Raw genomic sequence first — 21,451 nt, 5'->3', positions numbered from 1 at the left:
TCCGAGGACATGAAGCTTGGGTGAGCCTGGAAGATGATGGTGAGAGAGGTCAGGGTATACACGGGCCTTCAGGTCAGACTGAGGGATTCTGGAAGCCTGGAAGAAGGTCTCCCTCTTCAGTCTTCACCCAGACTGAGCAATCTAGCAAAGCCCTGAATGTTCCCGACCTCCTTCCATCAAAAGGATGAGAAAACTGAGCCCAGAGGGGGAAAGGCAACAAACGGTTGTCAGGTGGATGATGGGAAGGAAGTCCAGGAGGCTCTTTAACTAGCATTGCTCACCAGACCCTCACAACAATCCTGAGACAAGCAGGGAAGGGATGCTGACTTCCATTTCACAGCGGAGGAAACACTCGAGTCAGGATCTGAATTAAACCTAAGTCAGCGCTCTCGTTCTCTCATCACACTTGCAGCCTGGGGGAGGGACGGGGCATGGTTGAAATACTACCTTATTTGCAGTTGGTTTTCTCCAAGAAATGAACTTTTAAGTTTTTTATTTTAAACTACTGGGGGTAATGCTTTACTCAAGGAGAAACTCTCATGGTGAAATTATAGGCATGTAATTTTATATTAAGAGTTTTTACAGAATTAGCTCTTTTATTAGAAAAGACTGGCAGCATTTCCCCATAAGTAAAAGGCATTTAAAAATGCCTTCCTGGCATGCAGAAGCTCTCGGTAAATGTTAATTACACCTGCCGCTGCCAGACCTCCTCCCCGGGACGCTTCCCTGGCTTCCACGATTTCACTCGGAAAAGGCAGCGTCGAACGGAGCTAAGGCCCACCCCCTACCCCAGCAATCTCCCCGCCCCTTTCTATCACGCCTGCGCAATTTACTTAGCCCGCCCCACCCTCTCCCTGAGTAGCCGTCAAGGCGCAGGCGCAGCTCCGCCCCCTCACGCCCCTCTCCAGCCGGGCCCGCCCCCTGGGTCTAGTACCGCCTCTTCCGCGTTCTCGGCGGAGCGATCTGCAGGTGGGGGTGCGCGCCAACCGGGACGTGGCGAGTCAGCTGAAGTGAAGGCAGAACGGCAAGGTATCCCTCCGAGCACAATGGGGCGGGGGTCTGAAGGAGTCGGTGTGCCCGGGACGGGGCGGTGTCGGCCTTCAGACCGGCCCGCGGTCACGACCCGATTCTGCTGCGAGAGGACCGCCGAAGGAGACACTTTTTTAGGGCTGTCCTCAGGGCTCCGTCTCTGACGAGCTCAGGGCGCAGCGTGTGTCCCCCGTCCCGGCTCAGCCGGTGCCTGGGGGGTCGGGCGTGGGTTGTGACAGGTGTCCGAGGTCGCAGCTCAGCCTGTGGCCGGTTTGAGACAGTCCCTACCGGGTTGTGTGGCTGGGCTCAGGGCTCAGGAAGTCCAACATCATGAATAGTATTTCATGTGAGGAATTTATTCTGTGTACTACGTTATTTTAAAGTTAACTGTTTTCCTTTAGAAGCTCCTGACATGCGCGGGTGGCCGTAGAGTGGAGAGAAGTCCTAGTGTCAGGTGCAGTCTCTCTCTGTGGGAGTTTCCAGGCCACCTGTCAGATGGCCAGTAGCAGATCCGAGGTCAGGCGGGTGACAGGAGTGAGGTGCTGAAAGTGCTTGGCTTTGGGACAGGCAGGCCTGGGTTCGGATCCCCCCTCTGCCACTTCCTAGCTGTGTGTCCTCGGGTAAGTCATTTCCTCTCTCAGCTTTGGTTTCTCCTGTAAAATGGCATAGTAGGGTCCTTGTGAAGTTTGAATAGGATTTACATGTGTCACCTGGTATGGCACCTGTCACAAAATGGGTGCTGAATACATGGCAGCTGTGATTCCTAGGAACTAGGTGATTTTGGACTGGGGTACTGTAGAGAGGCCCTGGGGGAACAGTTGAGGTGAGGTAGCTCTTGAAGCCTCAGTGGGATTTATAGGTGGAACTGACCTTGCAGGATGGGAAGGGAGCTAATGCATATTGACCATTGTCCGTGTGCCAAGCACTGTGCTGGGCAGTCGGTGTACATTGTCTCACTGGATCCTTGGCCAGCAGCCAGGTGCTTTCAGCCCCACTACCCTTCACTTCAGCCCTCTCAAGAGGGCTAGGCTGGAAGTGATGTAAAGAGGAGACCCAGGGTTGGGTTTTTTATATGGGGTGGGCCAGCTGGAGACTTTGATCCCCATCCCACCCCCCAGCTTCTCTACCTTCGGGCTTCTCTTTCTGTGATCCAGAGAGTTAATTGGGTTCTTGACTTTGTCTGGGAGGCCTGTTCCCTAGCAGATTTTGATGGTTAGAGGGCCTGGCAAGTGAGCACCTCTTAAACTCCGGTTGCATGAAGCTGAGCCCTGGGAGAGAGAAGCTCTGTCAACAGGAGCAGTTGGATTCCAGCACATGCTTAGGAAGCACTTGTGGTCCCCTGTAATGTGTTCCCATAGTAATCTAGTAACTTGGTTCCTTTTGCATCCTCTTTATGGTACCTATGTGATCTTCCTGAGACAATGTTCTCATCATGTTATATCTCTGCTCAGAAACCTTGGCGGGCTTTGTCGTCTGCTATATAGAGTTTGGACTCCTCAGTCTCATAGACAAGTTCCTCCATAATCTGTTCCCAAACCTGTCGTCTGCCGTGTTTCCATTTGTTCTTTCAAACCTGCACCCTGCACCCCAGTCAAAATAAACTAGTTTTCGTTCCTCACACTCCTTGCATGTGTTCCTTTGCTTGTGTTCGCTCTTCCTAGAGTTCCCTCCTCCTTCTCATCTTTCAAGGCCCGTGACCTCATCAGTGAAGCTTCTCTGATCCCCCTGCTGGATTAGTTGCCACCCTCCCATCTTCTCTAGCAGAGGCTGCTCTTCGAATATAGCTCTGATCACAATTTGCCTTGGGGTATGTCACCCCGTATATACTCTGAGTACATTGGTGGCAAGGGACCAGGTCTGTTTCATCCCTCCTCTACCTGGCACATAGTAGGGCACTGCAGTGTTTGTGGCTGAATGAGTCAGTGACATTTTTTATTTATTTGCTTTGGTCTTTGTTTTATGAGCTTTCAGGTTCAGAGTGGGCCTTTGTGTTTTTCCTTCTCTGTGTGCCTAAGGAGAGCCCTAGTTTAGATTAATGATGCCCTAATTACAGGCATCAAATGCAAGACAGTACAGGAGTTCTGCACAAGGCAGGATTCTTCATTGTTGCTATTGTTTTCAAGCTCTTGTCTTGCCTTTGCTGTGAGTTTAGTTGGAAGGGAAGTGGTGCTCTGTTCAGGGACCTGCACTTAGTGTGATATAGTTCACGCAGGGGAAAGCACACAGATGGTTTACTGATCAGTTGTCCTGCTGTTGGCCTTGGCCCTGGCCCCTACTATCTGGGGAACCAGCAGCTACAAGTTCACATTTTTCCCTGCCAACAGCTTCAGCATATGAAACAGAAGGCTCTTTGTTGATCACAGAAAAATATATATTGTTGAATGTAGAAGGAGCTTGGGAACCGTCTGGTTCTACTTCCTTAATTTTTCACATGGGGAAAGGCCCAGAGAGGGGAAAGGACTTCATTAAGATTGCACAAGGAACCAGTCATTGGTGGAGATGGTACTAGAAGTGAAAAGTCCTGACTCTTTGATTTTTTCCAGTGTACTACGTTGTTAATATAATTATTTATTGAGCGCTTACTATATGGCGTATACTGTTTTAAATGCTTTATGTGTAACATCTCAAAACTCTATTTTATAAATTTGGAAACTGGGTAGATAGGAATCATTCCGATCTACTTTCTGATTCCACAACTCTGGTTTTTAATGTTTGTGTGTGTGTGTGTGTGTGTGTGTGTGAGGAAGACTGGCTCTGAGCTAACATCCATTGCCAATCCTCCTCTTTTTGCTGAGGAAGATTAGCCCTGAACTAACATCTGTCCCATCTTCCTCTGTTTTGTATGTGGGATGCCGCCACAGCATGGCTTGATGAGTGGTGCGTAGGTCTGTGCCTGGGATCCAAACCTGTGAACCCCAGGCTGCCGAAGCGGAGCACATGAACTTAACCACTACACCACGGGGCTGGGCCTAATGTGGTTTGGGTTTTTTTTTTTTGTTTTTTTTGGTGAGGAAGGTGGGCCCTGAGGTAACATCTGTTGCCAATCTTCCTCTTTTTGCTTGAGGAAGATTGTCCCTGAGCTAACATCTGTGCCAGTCTTCCTCTGTTGTGTATGTGGGACGCCACCATAGCATGGCTTGATGAGTGGTGTGTAGGTCTGCACCCAGGAGCCAAACCCGTGAACCCCAGGCCACTGAAGCGGAACATGCGAACTTAACCACTGCGCCACCGGGCTGGCCCCCAGTGTGGTTTTAATGGCAGTCATCTCCTAACCAGTGGGATGGAACAGTTCTCCAAAGAGCACGCTCCCAGATTATTCTACCACTGTGAGTGAGAGTCGTCCTCCCAGCAATGTCTCCTATATCCTGGAGCGGTGCCTTGCAAGGAGTCCACAGTATGTTGAAAGAATGGATGAAGGAATGAAACAGCCAACATGCCTGTCAGTGGATCTTAGTTTAGGAATATTAGTATACTTGAAAAATTACATGTTTATCAATTCAGGCTGCAAATGCAGAGATTTAGAATAAACTCAGTCCATGATCTTTCTGTAAAGATTACCAGTCAAGGGTGGCAAGATTCAGTTCAGTAAACACATATGGAGCTCTCGCTGTGTACAAGACCCTGACATTGAGAAATATGCAGAGAGGAAAACACATTTCCCGCCCTCCTGTATGTAATTGTCTTCTCAGAGCCTTGTCCCTTCAGGGTAGTTGGGAAGACAGAGAAGTACATAAATAACTGAAATCAGACTGACTATGGTAAATGTAGTAAGGAATGTACACAAAGTGGGAGCTTGGGAAAAGGAGAAGTCAATCCCAATGTGACCAGAGGGGGTCCAGAGAAGGATTCCTCAAGGTGGAAAATTTATGCTGGGCCTTGGAGGAAGTTCATTCCTGTGAGAAGGAGCAGCTTGAGCAGTGGTCTAGAGGTAGAAATGAACAGGAGTGTGCATGTGTGTACGTGTGTGTGTTGGGGAGAGGAATGGGGTTGGCGAGGAGGGGAAATAAGCTGAAATGATGGGTTGTGGCCAAAACATAGAGAAGGGAGTGGGGAGAAGGACACTAACATTTATTGAGTGTCTGTTCTGCAGCTTACAATATGTTAGATGCTCTACACACTATAATTTATTTAATCCTCACACTCCTTTATTTTTTTTTTATTTATTTTTTTTTTTGTGAGGAGATCAGCCCTGTGCTAACATCCGCCAATCCTCCTCTTTTTTTGCTGAGGAACACGGCCCTGGGCTAACATTTGTGCCCATCTTCCTCCACTTTATATGGGACGCTGCCACAGCATGGCTTGCCAAGCAGTGCGTCGGTGCGTGCCCGGGATCCGAACCAGCGAACCCCGGCCGAACCAGCGAACCCCGGCCGCCGCAGCGGAGCGCGCGCACTTAACCGCTTGCGCCACTGGGCCGGCCCCCTCACACTCCTTTAATATGAGAATATCTATCCCCAATTTAAAGATGAAGAAACCAGACCTCAGAAAGATTAAAGTGACTTGCCCGAGGTCAGGTAAGTGGCAGAGCTCGGTCCAAACTGAGTGTTGGATTCAAAGACCCTTGTTCTTTCCATTATGCTGCAAGGCTCCGAATGCCATGACTAGGGCTCTGTGTACTCTGGCTGCAGAATGGAGGCTAGTCGGGACCAAAGAAGATCCCAGAATGGGGACATCAATGAGGAGGCTGTTGAAATAGTCCAATTCAGGCTTAAACTGTGAACCACTGACCTAGTATGGAAGCTGCCTGGTCTAGGTCTGCTTGATTGGTTTAATATGTGAGCATTTTGGCAGCTACTGTAGTACCATAAATCAGTGCATTGCCATCCTTAGCTAGTAGAATCTTAGGATCAGTTTACAGAGGCTGCTGGCACTCTTGTTTTCAGGCATAGGTTCTAAGGTGAGATTAGCAGTTCATTACAACAATATCTGGGGAGAGAACCCATTGGGACACACTGTTCCTTCATTTTCTCACCCTGAAATTCAACAAGAATCTATAATGGAGGAAAGAGGATGACACTTGGAGTCAAGAGGTTGACATTCAGGTCCTGCTTCTGCTCCTTATCATCTGTGAGTCCTCAATCTCAGATTCTTTATTATATACTGGCTCTTTGAGTTCACTTTGAGATCTCTTCTCTTGCTAGTGTCGTGTGTTGCTCTGCTCTTCCTGGCTTGGGGCAGTAGAAGGAAGCAGCTGAGAAAATGAACCTGGATTCAGGGAGACTAGGGTTTAGATTCCAGGCTCTCGTCCTTCTTGTAGGGAGAGGGTAGTTAGGTGTATAGACTCTAGAGTTGGGCTGCCTGGGTTTGAGTCCTGGCTCTGTCACTTGCTAGCTGTGTGACTTGGGTAAGTTATTTAACCTTCTGCGTCTCAGTTTCTTCATCTGTAAAATGGGGACACAAATATTGCCTACTTCATGGGGTTGTCATGAGGATTGAGATAATTTATGTTAAACACTTAGCACAGGGCCTGGCACATAGTAGGTGCTCAATGAATGTTAGCTTTAATAGTAATAATATTAGCAATTATTATTAATGTCCAGTTAGGTATTGATTTTATACAAAGTATATTTATTAGGGCCATTTTCCCTACTGTCTTACTCTGACATTGCCGCCTTCTCTTTCTTTCCATTGCCCCATCAGGAAACTTTGAAATACTAGATTCTTCCATCACAGGGTTGCAAAGCATAACATGACAGAAAGTGCCTATAGGAAAAGGGTCAAAGTCAGTGGCTCATTAGAAAATCTTACCTGACTTGTGTTTTCCCCCAGCTCTCTCCCCAGTAAACAGGAGCAGAGCAGCATATTTATTCCCTTTTGCACATCCTTCAACAAAAGTGCTAAGCAAGACCCCTCCAATTCACTTGCCAAAAAGTACAATAACAGTATCTCTGGAAAGTGGTGCCTAATTTGATTCTTCTTTCTCTCCAGCTTAAACCACTCTGGCTGGAACTTAAGCCATTTCTTCTTGTTCCATTTTCCGTGAATATGGAAAAGTTCCTTCTGATTATAAAGGGAGGATGACATCAAGATTTTCTCATGAGATCCTTTTGTGTACTTAAAGCCAGAATCGAGTTAGGCCTCATCTTCTCTTCTCCAGGCTAAACAGCCCTGGTTTCTTTTACCTCACTCTTAAAACCTATTTTCCGTTGCTTGGATCACATTGGTCATGCTTCTTTTCTTTCTCTTCAGTTTTTCTACTTCTTGGCAGTGACCCAGACTGTGCTTTGTCTGCTAATAAGAGTCCAACTAAAACAGTTTCAGGGAAGAATAACTTCAGATGTTTCCATTCATTCACAAACATTTATTGAGTGTTTGCCCTGCGCCAAGCCTGTGCAAGGTGTAGGACCCCAGAGATGAATCAGACATAGTCTGTACCCTGTCCCTAGCTCACAGTCTAGGGGGAGATGTGCAATAAAATGTTACTGGTCCTATGATTGAATTATGCACAAGTGTGGGAAGCTGGAAATTGTTTAGGACAATTAGGTAGAAACAGATAGTCTGTTTTGCCTGGACTGCAGGTCAAGACTTCTGTAGAGGAGTGGTAAGACATAATGCAAGAGAGGTAGTCTGGGGCAAGATTGTGGAGGCTCTGAGACACAGCCCAGGAGCTTGGTTATTCCAGAGGCAAGGGACACCCATTAGAGATGTTGGAACAAGAAAATGACAGGCTCAAATCTGGCTTTTTGGACCGAGGACAGAGATACCACAAGCCTTAGTCTTATCTGTCCCCAACTGATGTTTTCTGTCTTGAAAGTGGTATGATGGATTCTTTGTATACTTGGTTTTTTTGCTCTAAAACTTCTGTAGAAAGATTAGTTCTTGAGCTCTGGAAAAATTTCATTCCATATACAGCAGGCAATTCATGAAGAACTGAGAGAGAAGTGGGTGCCCAGCCTGTAGAAGACCCAGTGGCAGGCCAATTTGTGTAGGTTTGGTCTGGCCACATTCACCCTTCCCCAGCCCTAAACCAGGAAGAGCTGCAGGAATGAGGAGAGGGTTCCAGGGCTTATCTGGGTATTTGGTAAGGAATGCTAAGAAGATTCATGCAGAGTGAGAGTCAGAAGTTCTTGCTGGGGAAGAAAAGAGGCCCAAAGGAATTTAGAATGGTGCCAGAGGAATCAGAACTAACCAGGCACTTAGGATCCTGGCTCATGTATCTGAATACCTCCAAATTCTTTCTCTGCCTTTGTACTTGACTATCAGTTTATTCCCTCCTGCTGCCCAGTTGTAGTTTACAGAGTGGCTGGATTGCTTTCTAGGGCCACAGCCGATCTGGGGAAGCCGTATCCCAAGCTAGAATAATAGTTACTATTTATTGAGCACCTACTATATGCCAGGCATTGTGCGATGAACATGACATACATTAGCTCATTTAATTCTCACAGCAACCCTGTGATGTAGGTGTTATTGCCCCATTTTATAGGTGATGACAATGAAGCACAGAGATGTTAAGTATTATGTCCAAGGCTACCTCATTAGTAGATGGTAAGGCTAGAATCTGAATCTGGGCTCCAGTGGCTTGAAAGCCTGTGAAATTTCTACCTCCCCAGCCCTGGAGTGGCTCCAAACAGCAGAATAATCCGAAGTCCATAAAGGAGTTCTGAGGGTTGTTTTACTGTAGGCCTGCTAGAGGTGGAAATGAAGAGGAGTGCGAGTGTGTGTGTGTGCGTGTGTGTGTGTGTGTGTTGGGGAGAGGAATGGAGTTGGTGAGGAGGGGAAATAAGCTGGGTTGGCAAACCGTTGTCTACAGGCCATACCTGGCTCACGACCAGTTTTTGTATGGACTGCAAGCTAAGACTGCTTTTTACCTTTTTAAATGGTTGGGGGGAAAAAGCAAAAGAAGATTAATACTTTGTGGTGTGAAAATTCAAATTTCAGTATCCATAAATAAAGTTTTATTGAAATATAGCCACAATCATTCATTTACTGTGTATTGTCTGTGGCTGCTTTCGCTCTACAAAGGCAAAATTGAGTAGTTGCAACAGAGACCATGTGACACACAAAGCCTAAAATATTTGCTATCTGTCCCTTTACAGAACAAATTTGCCAACCCCTATTATAGGCAACACGAAGGGACCAAGGGGTTTAAACCTGTGGTAGGACTAAAGCCAAAGAGTTGAAGTTCAAGGATGTTCAGAGTTGTCCCTGGAAGTGTTGTGGCCATAAGGAGAGTGTAACCTGAGCATCTCTGGGCCCTGGAAATAGTTTCCTTGGGCCACAGAGATTTGTCTGGGAGTAAAAAGCACAATAGGAAGGATTATTCTATGTGCTAACATTCCCTATGAGACAATAAAGAAATGCTTTGTGGATGAAGTATTTCATTCAGATATTTACTGGAGCCCTTTTTTGTGCCAGATACTATGTTAGATGCTGGAAATACAAAGATGAAAAAGATTACATCCCTGCCTTTGACGAGCTTATGGCCTCGTGGGAGAGCCACATATGCATGTGTATAGCCAACTCTAAGTGTAATAGCATACTGTGGGTTTGATTAAATGCTGGATGAAGTAGAAAAAAGAGTCTGGGACTGCTTCTGTAGTTTGTGGGACTACTTTCAGTAATTTGTGATGGGCCTTGAAGGGTGAATAGGTGTTCTTTTTCAAGGACCTACATGCCAGACAGGGAAAGCCTGACATTGTGAGTATATGGAGCTTACGAGATTGGAGGAGAAAGAGACTTGATATTAGAAATGATATGAAGGTTCTGTGGCTAGGAAACTGGCAGTATGATATAATCTGATAGAGAAGAAGAGAAAGGAGGAAGGAGGTGGTGGGTGGGGGTTGGGGATGAGTCCAGTTTGGGACACGTGATTTGAGGTAATGGTGACACACATCCGGCCTCCAGTTAGAAAACCATTTTAGAATGTTGGCACAAGGACTAGTAATTTGGATTTAAACTGCATTTTCAGAGCTTTTCCAGTGGGAAAAGGGGAAGTATATATTCATTTTGTAGAGAAATTGACAAATCAACTTTGTTACATGATAGCTAGAGCCACAAGATTAAAAATAACAGTGGACATACAGAAATGAAGTTGCATGAGATGGAAAACTAGCAATAATTGTGCATTTGGCATAAAACCTTGTTCCCGTTCATGCCACCTGCTGCTCTCTGCATCTACTTTATCTTTCTGGTTCTATTGCCTCCTGCCTGTGAGACTTGGACCTGGCCACTAGGAGATGGAGCAAGAGCTCATTCATCTCTAGAAAAGTGGACAACAGAAAAGTGTTAATTTTTACCTTCCCCATGAGACTGCTCAGCAAACAGAGGTATCCATATCTGTCATCCAGGTCCAGTTGTGTCTTTTTATGCCTGGAATCCTGCAGTGGAAACAGAATCTAAATTTTTACGCAGACCCTTGTCAAATCTTCAAATGCTTAGTGTCAGCATTTTCAAATGCTCAAATGTCTGATTTTATAGACTGGGGAAATCTGTGATTGGCTTGTGTATATCTACTTATTGGTGTAATGCATAGGTTTGGGGAACACTTAGGTTGATCTTTATCTTCTCTGGTTGATCTTTATCTTCTTTGGTCCTTTTAAAGAAGTCAGCATTTCGGTATCCTTTCTATTTGTGCTTTTTGAATATTTTCATGGCAGATATGATGAAGCAGAGGCTGATGGAGAATTAAGGAATGTCTGCTACATACAGAGGCCATTGAAATACTTCCTGTAGCTGGAAGACAGCAACCCACTGACAGGAGCATTATTTTATTTGGAATTTCAAGTTTACAGAGGACTCGCTTCTCAAATTTGGACAAACTATAGCTAAGATTGGATGTACATTTTACTTAGCCTTTTAGATTGCTTCAGGTTGAAATTACCTGATATTTCCAGAGGAAGAAGTGAGTCAGAGATTTCAGTATTCAGCTGGGCAGCTAGGATTAGCTGGGCTGCCTGGCATGCCTAAGACAGTTACTTAGTAGGGAGGAGCACATTTCTACCAGAATAAAATGGCAGAGAGGGTCATAAGGAAAACCATGCAGTAAAACATATTTATTTTTAATTATAAAAAGTAAAACAGCTGTATCAGAACAAAACAAAATCAAATACAACAGAAGTATAAAAAGTAAAATTCTGTAACCACCCATTTTCATTCTCCCAAAGTAACCATTGTTAATAATGGCTTGGGTTTTCAGGGTTTTTTCAGGGTTTTTTTTTTTCATATTTATTAAATTTATAGGTGACATATGATGACGTTTTGAAGTGTTCTGTATGACACTCTAACCTGAGGTTTCATCATGCCTGGCAGGTTATAAATGATGCATCATTTGTAGATTGGGTCAGATGAGGGCTGTGTGAGACGGGTTTTAGCATGATCTGTGAGTTTTCATACTTTGCTGCTCTGTGGTCACCCTTCGTCATCTGAAGCTTCCCGTTGGCACACTGTTTTCCCCTGTCCCCCATCCCCAGCCAGCTTCCCTTCCTGAATTCTCCTCTCCTTTGGTGGTACTACTGCCCTTATGGTTACCTGACTTTGGTTAATGAACATATACTGAGGTCCCCCTCTGTGCCTGGCTCCATACTGGGCAGTGGGGAGAGAGAGCAATTAGACCCTGTCCCTTCCTTCAAGGGGCGTAGGCGTCTTGGATTCCTCCACCATCTCCAGTTGTTTGGCAGGACCAGCACCAGTTCTCCCTCTCTGGCTTCATCCCCTCGCTTCTTTCTCTTCCCTTCTATCCCTGCCTCAGTTATAGGCCTTCCTGGCCTTCCTCCGGGTAGTTGCCAGAGCCTCACTCTGCCCTCCAGTCCCTCTCCAGCCTCCAGCTTGTTCTGCACATCACAGCTGGTTCGATGGCCCTGAAGCAAGCTCCAGTCGTCCCCAGTCCCTCCCCATTGCCTAGAACAGTGGTTCACGAGTGTGCTCTGCAGACCTTGGGGGTCCTTGAAACCCTTTCAGGGTATCTGCAAGGTCAAAACTACTTTCATAATAGTGCTAAGGTGTCATTTGTTGTTGCAAAGCAACAGTAGGCAAAATGCTGGTGCCTTAGCACGAAACAAGGCAGTGGCACTGAGCTGTACTAGCAATCATTGTGTTCTTCACTGCCACACACTCAGTTTTTCAAAAAGTGCCATTTTCACTCAAGAATGTCTTTGATGAAGCAGTAAAAATTATTAATTTTATTGAATCTCAACCCTTGAGTAAACATCTTTTTAATATGCTGTGTGACAAAATGGCAATGCTCGTAAAGCACTTCTGCTGCGTACCAAAGGACACTGGCTGTCTCAGGAAATGCACTTGTGGGATTCTTTGAATTGCAGGCTGAACTAGCCCCTGTTTTCGTTTTTACTTGAAAGAATTGCTGACTGTTGGTTGGTGAGGCTGGAAAGTAGATGGGGACCAGATATTGGAGGGCCCTGTAGGCCATATTAATAAGCTTGGATGATCTGACTTCAGCCTGCCTTTTTCAGCTTTTTACACTATCCTGCTCACGCAAATCCAGTCCTTTACTCCTGTTTGCCATTTCTTAAGCACTTACTTCCTTCACCCCCTCAACCCTTCCTCATGTCATTCCTTCCACCAGGAGATGCAATGACAGCTCTGAAGGCTGCTTGTGATCCCAGAATCAGAACAGAGGAAGAAGATGGGCCTGAATCTAGACCTTTTGCCTCTGGGAATCCTACTATCCCAGCCCAGTTTGAGGCGTGTTGTGAATCATCACCCTCCTGGCACCTTAGCAGGCCTCAAACTGCCTTCACTGCAGTTGAATGAGACACTGAAATCTGCATAATACTGCCCAGCCTCACCACACACAGGACTCCTGGGAAAAACCTGTGAAATACCTTAGCCCTCTGGAATCACACCCGCAGACAGACGATCCTTTGATCAAGCTGATTTCACAGGTGGCTCCTTTCATCCATCATGCGTTAAATTTGACTAGCTTCTGTTTGAGTGTACGCTTTCCTTGACCTTGTCCCTTGCATAGTAATGATATCATCAGAAACCAAATCAACCAACTAATAGGTCAGATAGAACAATGTAGCCTTGTCCCTGATACCAGAACTGCCATGAGATAATGTGGTGGACTGGTTTGTAGCTCATCATATGTAATGTGCCAAAACACAAAATACAAAACTGTCTCAGAGCAGGAAGAAGGAACTTCTGATAAATTAGGCTTTAGATTAATATAATAATGATAATGTGGTAATAATGCCCTTGTATTATGTAAGCTAGAGCAGTGCTGCCTAATGTTTTTTTTGTTTTTTGGTGAGGAAGATCAGCCCTGAGCTAACATCCATGCCAATCCTCCTCTTTTTGCTAAGGAAGACTGGCCCTGGGCTAACATCTGTGCCCATCTTCCTCCGTTTTATATGGGACGCCGCCACAGCATGGCCTGACAAGCGGTGCATCAGTGCGTGCCCGGGATCCGAACCCTGGCCGCCAGCAGCGGAGCGCGTGCACTTAACCGCTACACCACGGGGCCGGCCCCCTGCCTAACCTTTTTGACATCATAGCATGCACAGAAAATGATATCGTTCAGCCTGATGAGAGGATCAATGTCTAATTCACAGCACATCAGTAGGGAAGCTCTGTGCTAAGGTTTCTAAATAAAAGTATTCTTGTTGGTGCCTGACTAAGTCTGACTGGCTACCCGCTCTGCCTTAGTTAAAAGCTTGAATTCTGAGCCAGACTGTCTAGATTTAAATCCCATCTCTGCCACTTACTAGCTATGTGACCATGGGCAAATTACTTAATCTCTTTGTACCTCAGTTTCTTCATCTGTAAAATGTGGATAACAGGGGCCAGCCCAGTGGTGTAATGGTTAAGTTTGGCAAACTCTGCTTTGGTGGCCCAGGGTTCGTGTGTTCAGATCCCCAGCGGGGACCTATGCACCGCTCATCAAGCCATGCTTTGGCAGCGTCCCACATACAAAATAGAGGAAGATTGGCACAGATGTTAGCTCAGAGACAATCTTCTCAAGCAAAAAGAGGAGGATTGGCAACAGATGTTAGCTCAGGGCCAATCTTCCTCACCAAAAAAAAAAATGTGGATAATAATTATGCTTACCTCATAGAGTTGTGAAGATTAAGTAAGTTAAATAAATTATGTTATAATAAAGTTAAATAAGTATATGTAAAAATGTGGTATTTGTAAAGTGCTTGGAACATTGCCTGGCATATGGTAAGCACCACGTACGTGTGTGTGTACTGTCCCTAGTAGTAGTAGTGTATACTGTAACTACTACTACCACTTTAGAAAAGAAAGTGTTCAGGCTCAGTCTCCCCAGGTGCCTCCTCTGCCTCACATTTCTTAGTCTTGGCCTCTTCCTTAAGAGTGTCCATCCCCCTTCCTTTCATTTCTTCACTTTCCTTTCGTTTTCTCAGTTCTCCATTAGTTTGGGTGCCCTCAGCCAGCTGATGACTGAGAAGGCAGCTGAATTGCTAATTATACTCATGAGCTTGCTCTGACTGCTGCTCTGTCTCTAGAAAGCTCTTGTGACTGAGGGAAGTAACTCGTACAGGTTAGGAAGAGGAGTGAATCATAGATCTTGAGGAGAATGCTAGAGTGGTTAGCAGAGGAGCATGAGCTAGGTTGGCCGAGCTGAGTTAGCCAGCGAAGTCATGCTCTTAGGGGAAAAATGATGATCTTTGGTATCACATACCAGATGTAGGAGCTGGTTAGTTCTCTATAGACTCTACCAAAATACGGAAAGCAGATCCAGTGACTTTGGGGGCAGTGTGGCTCAGAGACTTCATGGAGAAATGACACAGTTCTTTCAGAAGGCAGGACTTGGGGTCACCTTCGGGGGGAAACCAGATATGGATCGGTACTTGCATGTCAGGAATATCTGTTGCTGTTGAAGTCCCACTGAGTGAGAGTCTTCGGCCCTCCTCAACTGTGAGTTCTCTCTAACTCACACTAACTGGCAAGGCTGCTTCTCCTTCAGGCTTGGCAAATGCCCTTCCTCTGACTCCCTACCCAGCCCCTACCCTGGCCAGTTCCCATTTATCCTTCAGGTGTCAGCTTAGCCGTCTCCTCCTCTAGTTACCAAACTGAGTTAGATGCCTGTCTTCTGCCCCACAGCACCTGGGACTTCCTTGTCACAGCACTTGTCCCACTGGATTGGAATTGTTTTACGTGTCAGTGGATTTAAATTCCTTAAGGACAGAGACTCTCTTCTCTTGTATTCTCACTGTCTAGCACTGGACAATCAGTAGGTGCCCAAAAACTATAGTGTTTGTTGAATGAATAAGTCAACAGCCTGATGATGTAGGCAGCCCAGGCCTTACTCTGCCCTCATTTTGTGTGTGAAAAAACTGATACTTAGAGAAGCTAAGCACCTTGCCAAAGCTCATGCAGTGGTGGAAAGCCAGGATTTAAACTGGTGTCTCTCAGGCTTGAATGTTCAATGCATTGTTTTGTTTTTAGAAAGTTTTTTGTTTTAAAAAATAGCATTTAAAAAAGATGAAAATTACAATAGTATTTTTTATTTTTAAAAATTATAAAAATAATATCTTCAAGGCACCAATATTCCTGAAATGTTTTTTCCTCACTGAATGTCAAATTTCAATACAGAGAAATCTAGATATAATTTTAAATACTGTATAATCAGATTCTAAATTCCAACATGTATTGGAGAAAAATTATTGTGTGTAAAACTTGACTAAAACAATAATAGCATAAAAGAGTAATAAATTTCATTGTATACAATTTGGAGAATACTAAAAAATATACAGAAGAAAACAAAAATCACCCCATCACACAGAGAAAACTAATAGGTTAGAAATGGCCTGGACTTGAAAGGACAGCATTGAGTTTGAATTCCAGTTAAACCACTAACTAGATGTTTGGAGGTCAGTAGATTATTTAAGCTCTGAGCCTCAGTTTCCTCACCTGAAATATGGTGAAATATTTACCTTTTGGGATTATTGTAAAAATTAGAGATAATGTATGTAAAATACCTAGCATGGTGCCTGGCACATAGTAGGCACTCTTTCAAATTGTAGTAATATTAACATTTTTGTGTATTTCTGTCTAGTGTTCTCTCTGTTGTGTCTGCATACACATGTTTTTTGACATGCATTTATATTAAGTATTTCACTGGGTCCTCACAGGTTGCTGGAAAGGGCAGGTATCATTTTTAAACCTATTCTGTAGATGAGGAAACTGAGACTTTAAGAGGCAAAGTGACTTGGCATTGGTGCAATGTCTGGTAATATTGGAACCAGGACTTTCACCTTGGTCTCCTGATGCGAAGCCCATGTGCCTTCCCTGTCCACAGTGTGCCTCCTCTCCAGCTCTACCTCCACCAACACACAAATGGTAGATCACCAAGCCCTGTCCAAGAGGAAGGCAAGGGCTAGAGGCAGTGAAAGTGCTGGGAGCCTCCACAGTAGCCGGTGTCTGCCTGAAAATTTAAAAGAAGTGCTTACTTCCTCCTCTGAAATAACAAGACATATTGCCCAATCCTATAGCAAGAACCAGACTTCTGGCTAGAAAGTTAAGAACCTTTTGGATCATGGGGATTTTTTTTAGAGGGAATTTGGCAGGGAAGTCATAGAACTGAATAGCATTACTCTGCAGGGCACAGGTGTACCCACATTTCTTTCAGTGGGTGCACTTGGTAGTTAAAGGGCCTGGGTGACATGCACCGCACCAAACATTAACTACAGTCATGCACCACAGAATGACATTTCGGTCAACGGCAGACCACATACGATGGTGGTCCCATAAGATTAGTACCATATAGCCTAGGTGTGTAGTAGGCTATACCATCTAAGTTTGTGTAAGTACACTCTGTGGTGTTCACACAATGACGAAATCACATAATGACACATTTCTCAGAACATATTCCCGTCGTTAAGTGATACATGACTGTATGTGCATCATTTCATATTTTCACTTCAGTGCATGTTTTTTGAAGGCTGACATGTGTCTGACACTGTTCCATGACTTACAGGAGATGCGGAGATGAACAGGCAACAGTCCTGGCCTTGAGGAACACTGGGGAGAGCTCAAGGCCAAATAAAATCAGTGCTCTAATAGAGCTTCTAGCAGGGTGTTTGGGAGCGAAGGATGAAGCACTAACTACTAGTTCTGTGTAGTCATACTATCTATTTGCATAGTGTCTGATGTCCACAGTGTTTACACAAACCTTAACTCGTTCAAAGAGCAGGAGACTTTTGAGCTGGGTTTTGATGGCTGAGAAGCATTCTCAGGCCAAGGGAAGGAGGTGAGCCAAGGACCAGCTTGATTGTGGAGGCTTGCACCCTGAGGAAGCTTTTATTGAATGACTGCATGCATAATAAATTAAGGTCCCACAGACCCTGCTAGTGGACTGTCTGTGATAAAATAGAGTGTATGGACAGGCTCCAGATGGGGAACTATCAACCCCTTGGTAAGATTATGATACCTCTCCTCCCCACCCCCAGTGTAAATAGGGAAGTTAAGCATGTTTTTCCACTTCACTGTCTTCCTACATTTTTTCTTCCTAGTTTCAAAAACAACTCTCCTTCAACAAGTTCTGTTTCCAAGGAAAGTCTTAACCATTTGTCCCTTCTGGTGTACCCTCTTCCATTGAAATCCATGCAGAATAGACCAGGTACTCTATCTTTTGTGTGTGTGAAGCCATAAAATCTAATATTGTGTGTGCGGCGGTGCTCAGAGGTATGCTTCTTCCACAAGAGGCTCCCTCAGCCCTGCCGTGGTAAAAACCAAGTATAAATTGCTGCTAACAGGGTTTTCTAGCTAGAGCCATAAGTATGTCTGAGCATCCCCTGTGAATTATAATGCCACCAGCTCTCTTGCTGCTCCTCTACATTGCCTGCCTTTTGGCTATTTTGCTTGTCCTTAGGCCCTCCATCAGAGTGTGGGCAGGGGAAGGAGAAAGAGAAGTGAATCCGAAATCTGTCCACTCTGCACTTGGCTCGCAGTACTTGTGAGAAAATAGATGGGAACAAGGGTTGACACTGGACTGCACATAAGGGCAGGGCAAGAGGGACTGCGGTCCCTCCTTCTCAGCCTGCTGTCCCAATGGCCAGTGCCCCCTCCCTGAGCTCCTGAAGATGAGTGACCCTGTGTTTTATTTCCGTGGAGTTTCTCACTGTGTTGGGCAGCTTCTTTCCTTGTAATTTACCTTGGTAAGAATGGATAGTTGGGTGCTGATATTTAAGGTCAGTTCTTTGAATTCATAGCGTGTTGCAGTCCCCAGATATATCTTGTCCTTGAAGCTGTTGGCTAGAGTAATATTTTGAGATCCTCTGTGGATTCCTTTTATCCATGTGTTTGTCTGTTCTCTAAAGTATAATTGAAAATCTGCTGTCCTCAGATCCTAAAAATGGAAGGAAGACTGCACCTAAATTGAGCTGTCAGACACTTGGCTGCTTAACCATGCTTTCTGGATTGTGATGTTGAAAAGTGCCATTGTTCTGTGTGCTTCCTCCTAATGACTGTTGTGTACTTGCTTCTGAGCACAGTGTATAGAAGACATGCATCAACTCCAATCAATCTTCCTGAGCAGACTTGCCATTTCTCTGATCACATTCAGCCAGGGTCCTCTGAGAAGAGAGTGGGCCTTTCCCCTCAGTAAGCAAAGAGCCAGCTTCCATTTCAAAATCTCTCAGGAAAAAAAAAAAAAATCCAACAACCCAGAGCCTGTGTTTATTGAAGGTTGGTCTAAAAGTCTCTCACATCATATGCCCCATCAGCACTGGAGTGCCTCTATTTGAGAAGGATGTAAAGGTTTAATCACCCTGGTGGGGATTTAGACCCAGAGACTTCGGAGAAATCTTATTATTTCTAACTGCAGGCAAAGAGTATTAAGGCTGTGCTCTGGATCAGGGGCATGACATGTTCTATAAGTAATTTATCTTTAACAGGGGAAGGCCCTATCTAGAGTGTCTTAGAAACAGTACTGTGATTGGGCACTGGCTCATTATTCCTCCTTTTTTCTTCCCCCTCTCAGTCTCCTGCTTATTCTTTCTGTCCCTACCCTTTTCTGCCCGATCAGTCCAGTGTCTGAAGGTCTGCCTCACAAATCCTCCCTTTAACATGGGGAGCCAGGTGCTTGCCAGGGAGAGAGAATAATGTTTTTGCAATAAATGACCTCATCCAGCAGTCTGATGTAGAGCCTGTCGACAGCAGACTCCTGAATGGGCCCTACCTGCATCCTTTCAAATAAGGAGCTGAGGAGGGGAGAGTATGCAAGCTCTGGGCTCCACAGGCACTCAGGTCTGTACTCTTGGACATGAAGTAACTTAGGGCCATCCTCAAACCCATCCCTTGCCCTGCTGTACCTTCACAGAAGCAATCTCCACTGAAGGCCTTTTGAATCCCCAGGCACATCCACAGGGAGGTTACTGAGCATATGATTTCATTTGCGTGGACCCCTCCCAACCACACCCCTCTTCTTGCTTAGCTCCCTCAGTCCTGCCTTTCTGATGCTGAGGCTGGAGGATGTTACGGGTGGGATTCTGCTCATGGATTCATTGTTCTGTTTGGGGACTGTAGTTTAACTGGCGACAGATCTAAATCCATGTGCTAATAAGCTTGGTTAAAGCAGGCTTCTGCTGTCCTCCTTTAATCCAGCCCGTCTGCCTGAGTTCCTCTCTACAGTTAGTGATCTCCTGTAATGGTTTTGCCTTTAGTTTTGCCTCCTGGGTCAAAACAAATCAATAGTCCTCACAGATATTTAAAAACCATCAGTGTAAAGCTCCTGCCCCCCAACCTTTTTCTTCTGGGTGAACTTATGGCTTGATCAGTACAGTGATATTTCCCTTACATCTCCTCTTTTCTCCAGAGATGGGCAGCAGTGAACTCCTTCCCATTGCAGAAAGTGACAAGAGGAAGAAGAAGAAGCGGAAGGCCCGGGCCACTGATTCCTTGCCAGGAAGGTTTGAAGGTTGGTCACACAACTCTCTTAGATCTAGGCCTGTGGCTCCCCAAGCATGGGAGGAGCATCCTGGAAGCCCATGGGTCTCGATCACAGGCTGCATCACCTTAGAGCCAGCTCATGGTTATCTGTGTGATAGGAATAAAAGACAGGGGTGAGAGTATTTACACAAAGGAGTGAGAGAGAGAGAGCAGAAATGGAAAAACTCGCAGATGGTGCACTGGCCTCCTCTGAATGGTTCAAGCATTGCACCAGTGTACAGAGAGACCAACCTGTCAGAGTTGTACATGGAGTAAGATTGCCTGGTGTGTTTCAGCCCCTTCTCAGATGTGATCTTTCCCTCAGCTGTTGGGGCTAGAGGGGCTACTGAGAGGCAGAACAACCATGTAAGAGGATGGGAGAACACTAAGGGCCATGCTACAAAGGAAACTTCAATCTTCTATAAGCAGAGAATTTGACTCCTAGAGATTGCAGCTGCTTGTGCTATATGAGTTTGACTCCATTTTAAGAATGCATGTTATATTCAGGGGATGCAATGTTGGGTCATCAAACATTTTGAACATGCTCTATGTGTGAGGCACCAGGCTCAGTGCTGGTCCTGTTATCACTGGGCATGTGATGGGATGAAGTGAATATTGGACACTTGTGCAAAGGACTGAAAGGATCAGTAGCTGCTCCTAGGAGTGACATGCCCCCTTTATCTATTTTGTTTCTTTCATTATGAGACCTGAAATAGCTTCTCCTTGTGGTCCCTCTTTCCAACATTGCAGATACAGTAGTGAATGGATTGTTTTGTAGAGTGGTTCTAAGAACAAGCCCTTTATGGGTCAGGAGTATTGGACCTCAAACCACTGACCTAGCCTGACATGTGTAAAAGGCTAATACCAAAGTGTCCGTTGTGAGAGAAGCACATCATTTAAAATACTTACAAACAACAGTGTGCATTCGTCTACATAGCTGCAAGACCAAACTGTGATGGAACCAGGAAGGTACTTAGTGCAGGGTTTTGTCTGTTTTTAACTCAAACAGTAGATGTGTGTGTATGGGGGGAGGGAGGAGGGATGCACAAAAGTCTCAAGGTTTTTACAGTAGTTTCCAAATCAACAGGTCTTGCTCTTTTGATGAACATGAGAGTATTTCCTGTTATTCAAGGATAATTTGTGCAATTATAGGACTTCTCATGACTAAGAATGATAAAATCTAATTTCATGGTTAAAAAGTATTTTGCTCATTCTCTGGGTTTAAATGCTAGGCTTCCTCAAGAGGAAAAAGCTGAAGAATGGGGGCCAAGGGAGGAGGAGGTCAGCTTGGCAGAGGCCGTGATGGAGCTGTAGCTTCTTTTGGAAGGGGCTCAAAGAGGTTGTGCTATTTGTGACCATGGGCAGGTCAACTAAATGTTCTTTCAACCCAGGCCTATTACTCTGTTAGACTCAGTACCCTAAAAACCTCAAGGCATCTGTTTGCATCCTGCTTCTGTCTCCTATTTCTTGTGGGTGACTCCTGGAAACGTCTTAAAAACCTCCGATGACCTCGTTTGTGTGTGGTATAAAATAAAACAGTGCTTTACTCCCCTTTGTGTCACCAGTGCCTAGC

General features: G+C 45.2%; 1 protein-coding gene across 4 annotated transcripts in view; it reads left to right on the top strand.

The window, feature by feature from the left end:
• Positions 1–931: 931 nt before the first annotated feature.
• Positions 932–21,451, top strand: part of MKNK1 (MAPK interacting serine/threonine kinase 1) — a 42,656-nt gene continuing 22,136 nt past the window's right edge. For 2 of the 4 annotated variants that reach the window (XM_058552323.1, XM_058552325.1), the window contains exons 1-3: positions 976–1,029; positions 1,434–1,649; positions 19,766–19,867. In XM_058552323.1, the coding sequence (XP_058408306.1) occupies positions 19,768–19,867 (100 nt within the window). In that variant the 5' untranslated portion in view covers positions 976–1,029; positions 1,434–1,649; positions 19,766–19,767. Of the gene's footprint in view, positions 1,030–1,430; positions 1,650–19,765; positions 19,868–21,451 lie in introns of all 4 variants that reach the window. The other 2 variants (XM_058552324.1, XM_058552326.1) reach the window with 2 other exon arrangements.

This window comes from Diceros bicornis, chromosome 13, assembly GCF_020826845.1.
Source record: "Diceros bicornis minor isolate mBicDic1 chromosome 13, mDicBic1.mat.cur, whole genome shotgun sequence".
NCBI classification, from domain to species: Eukaryota; Metazoa; Chordata; class Mammalia; order Perissodactyla; family Rhinocerotidae; genus Diceros; species Diceros bicornis.
The sequence above is the reverse complement of the archived record's forward strand: the minus strand, read 5'-3'. Positions and strand labels throughout refer to the sequence as shown.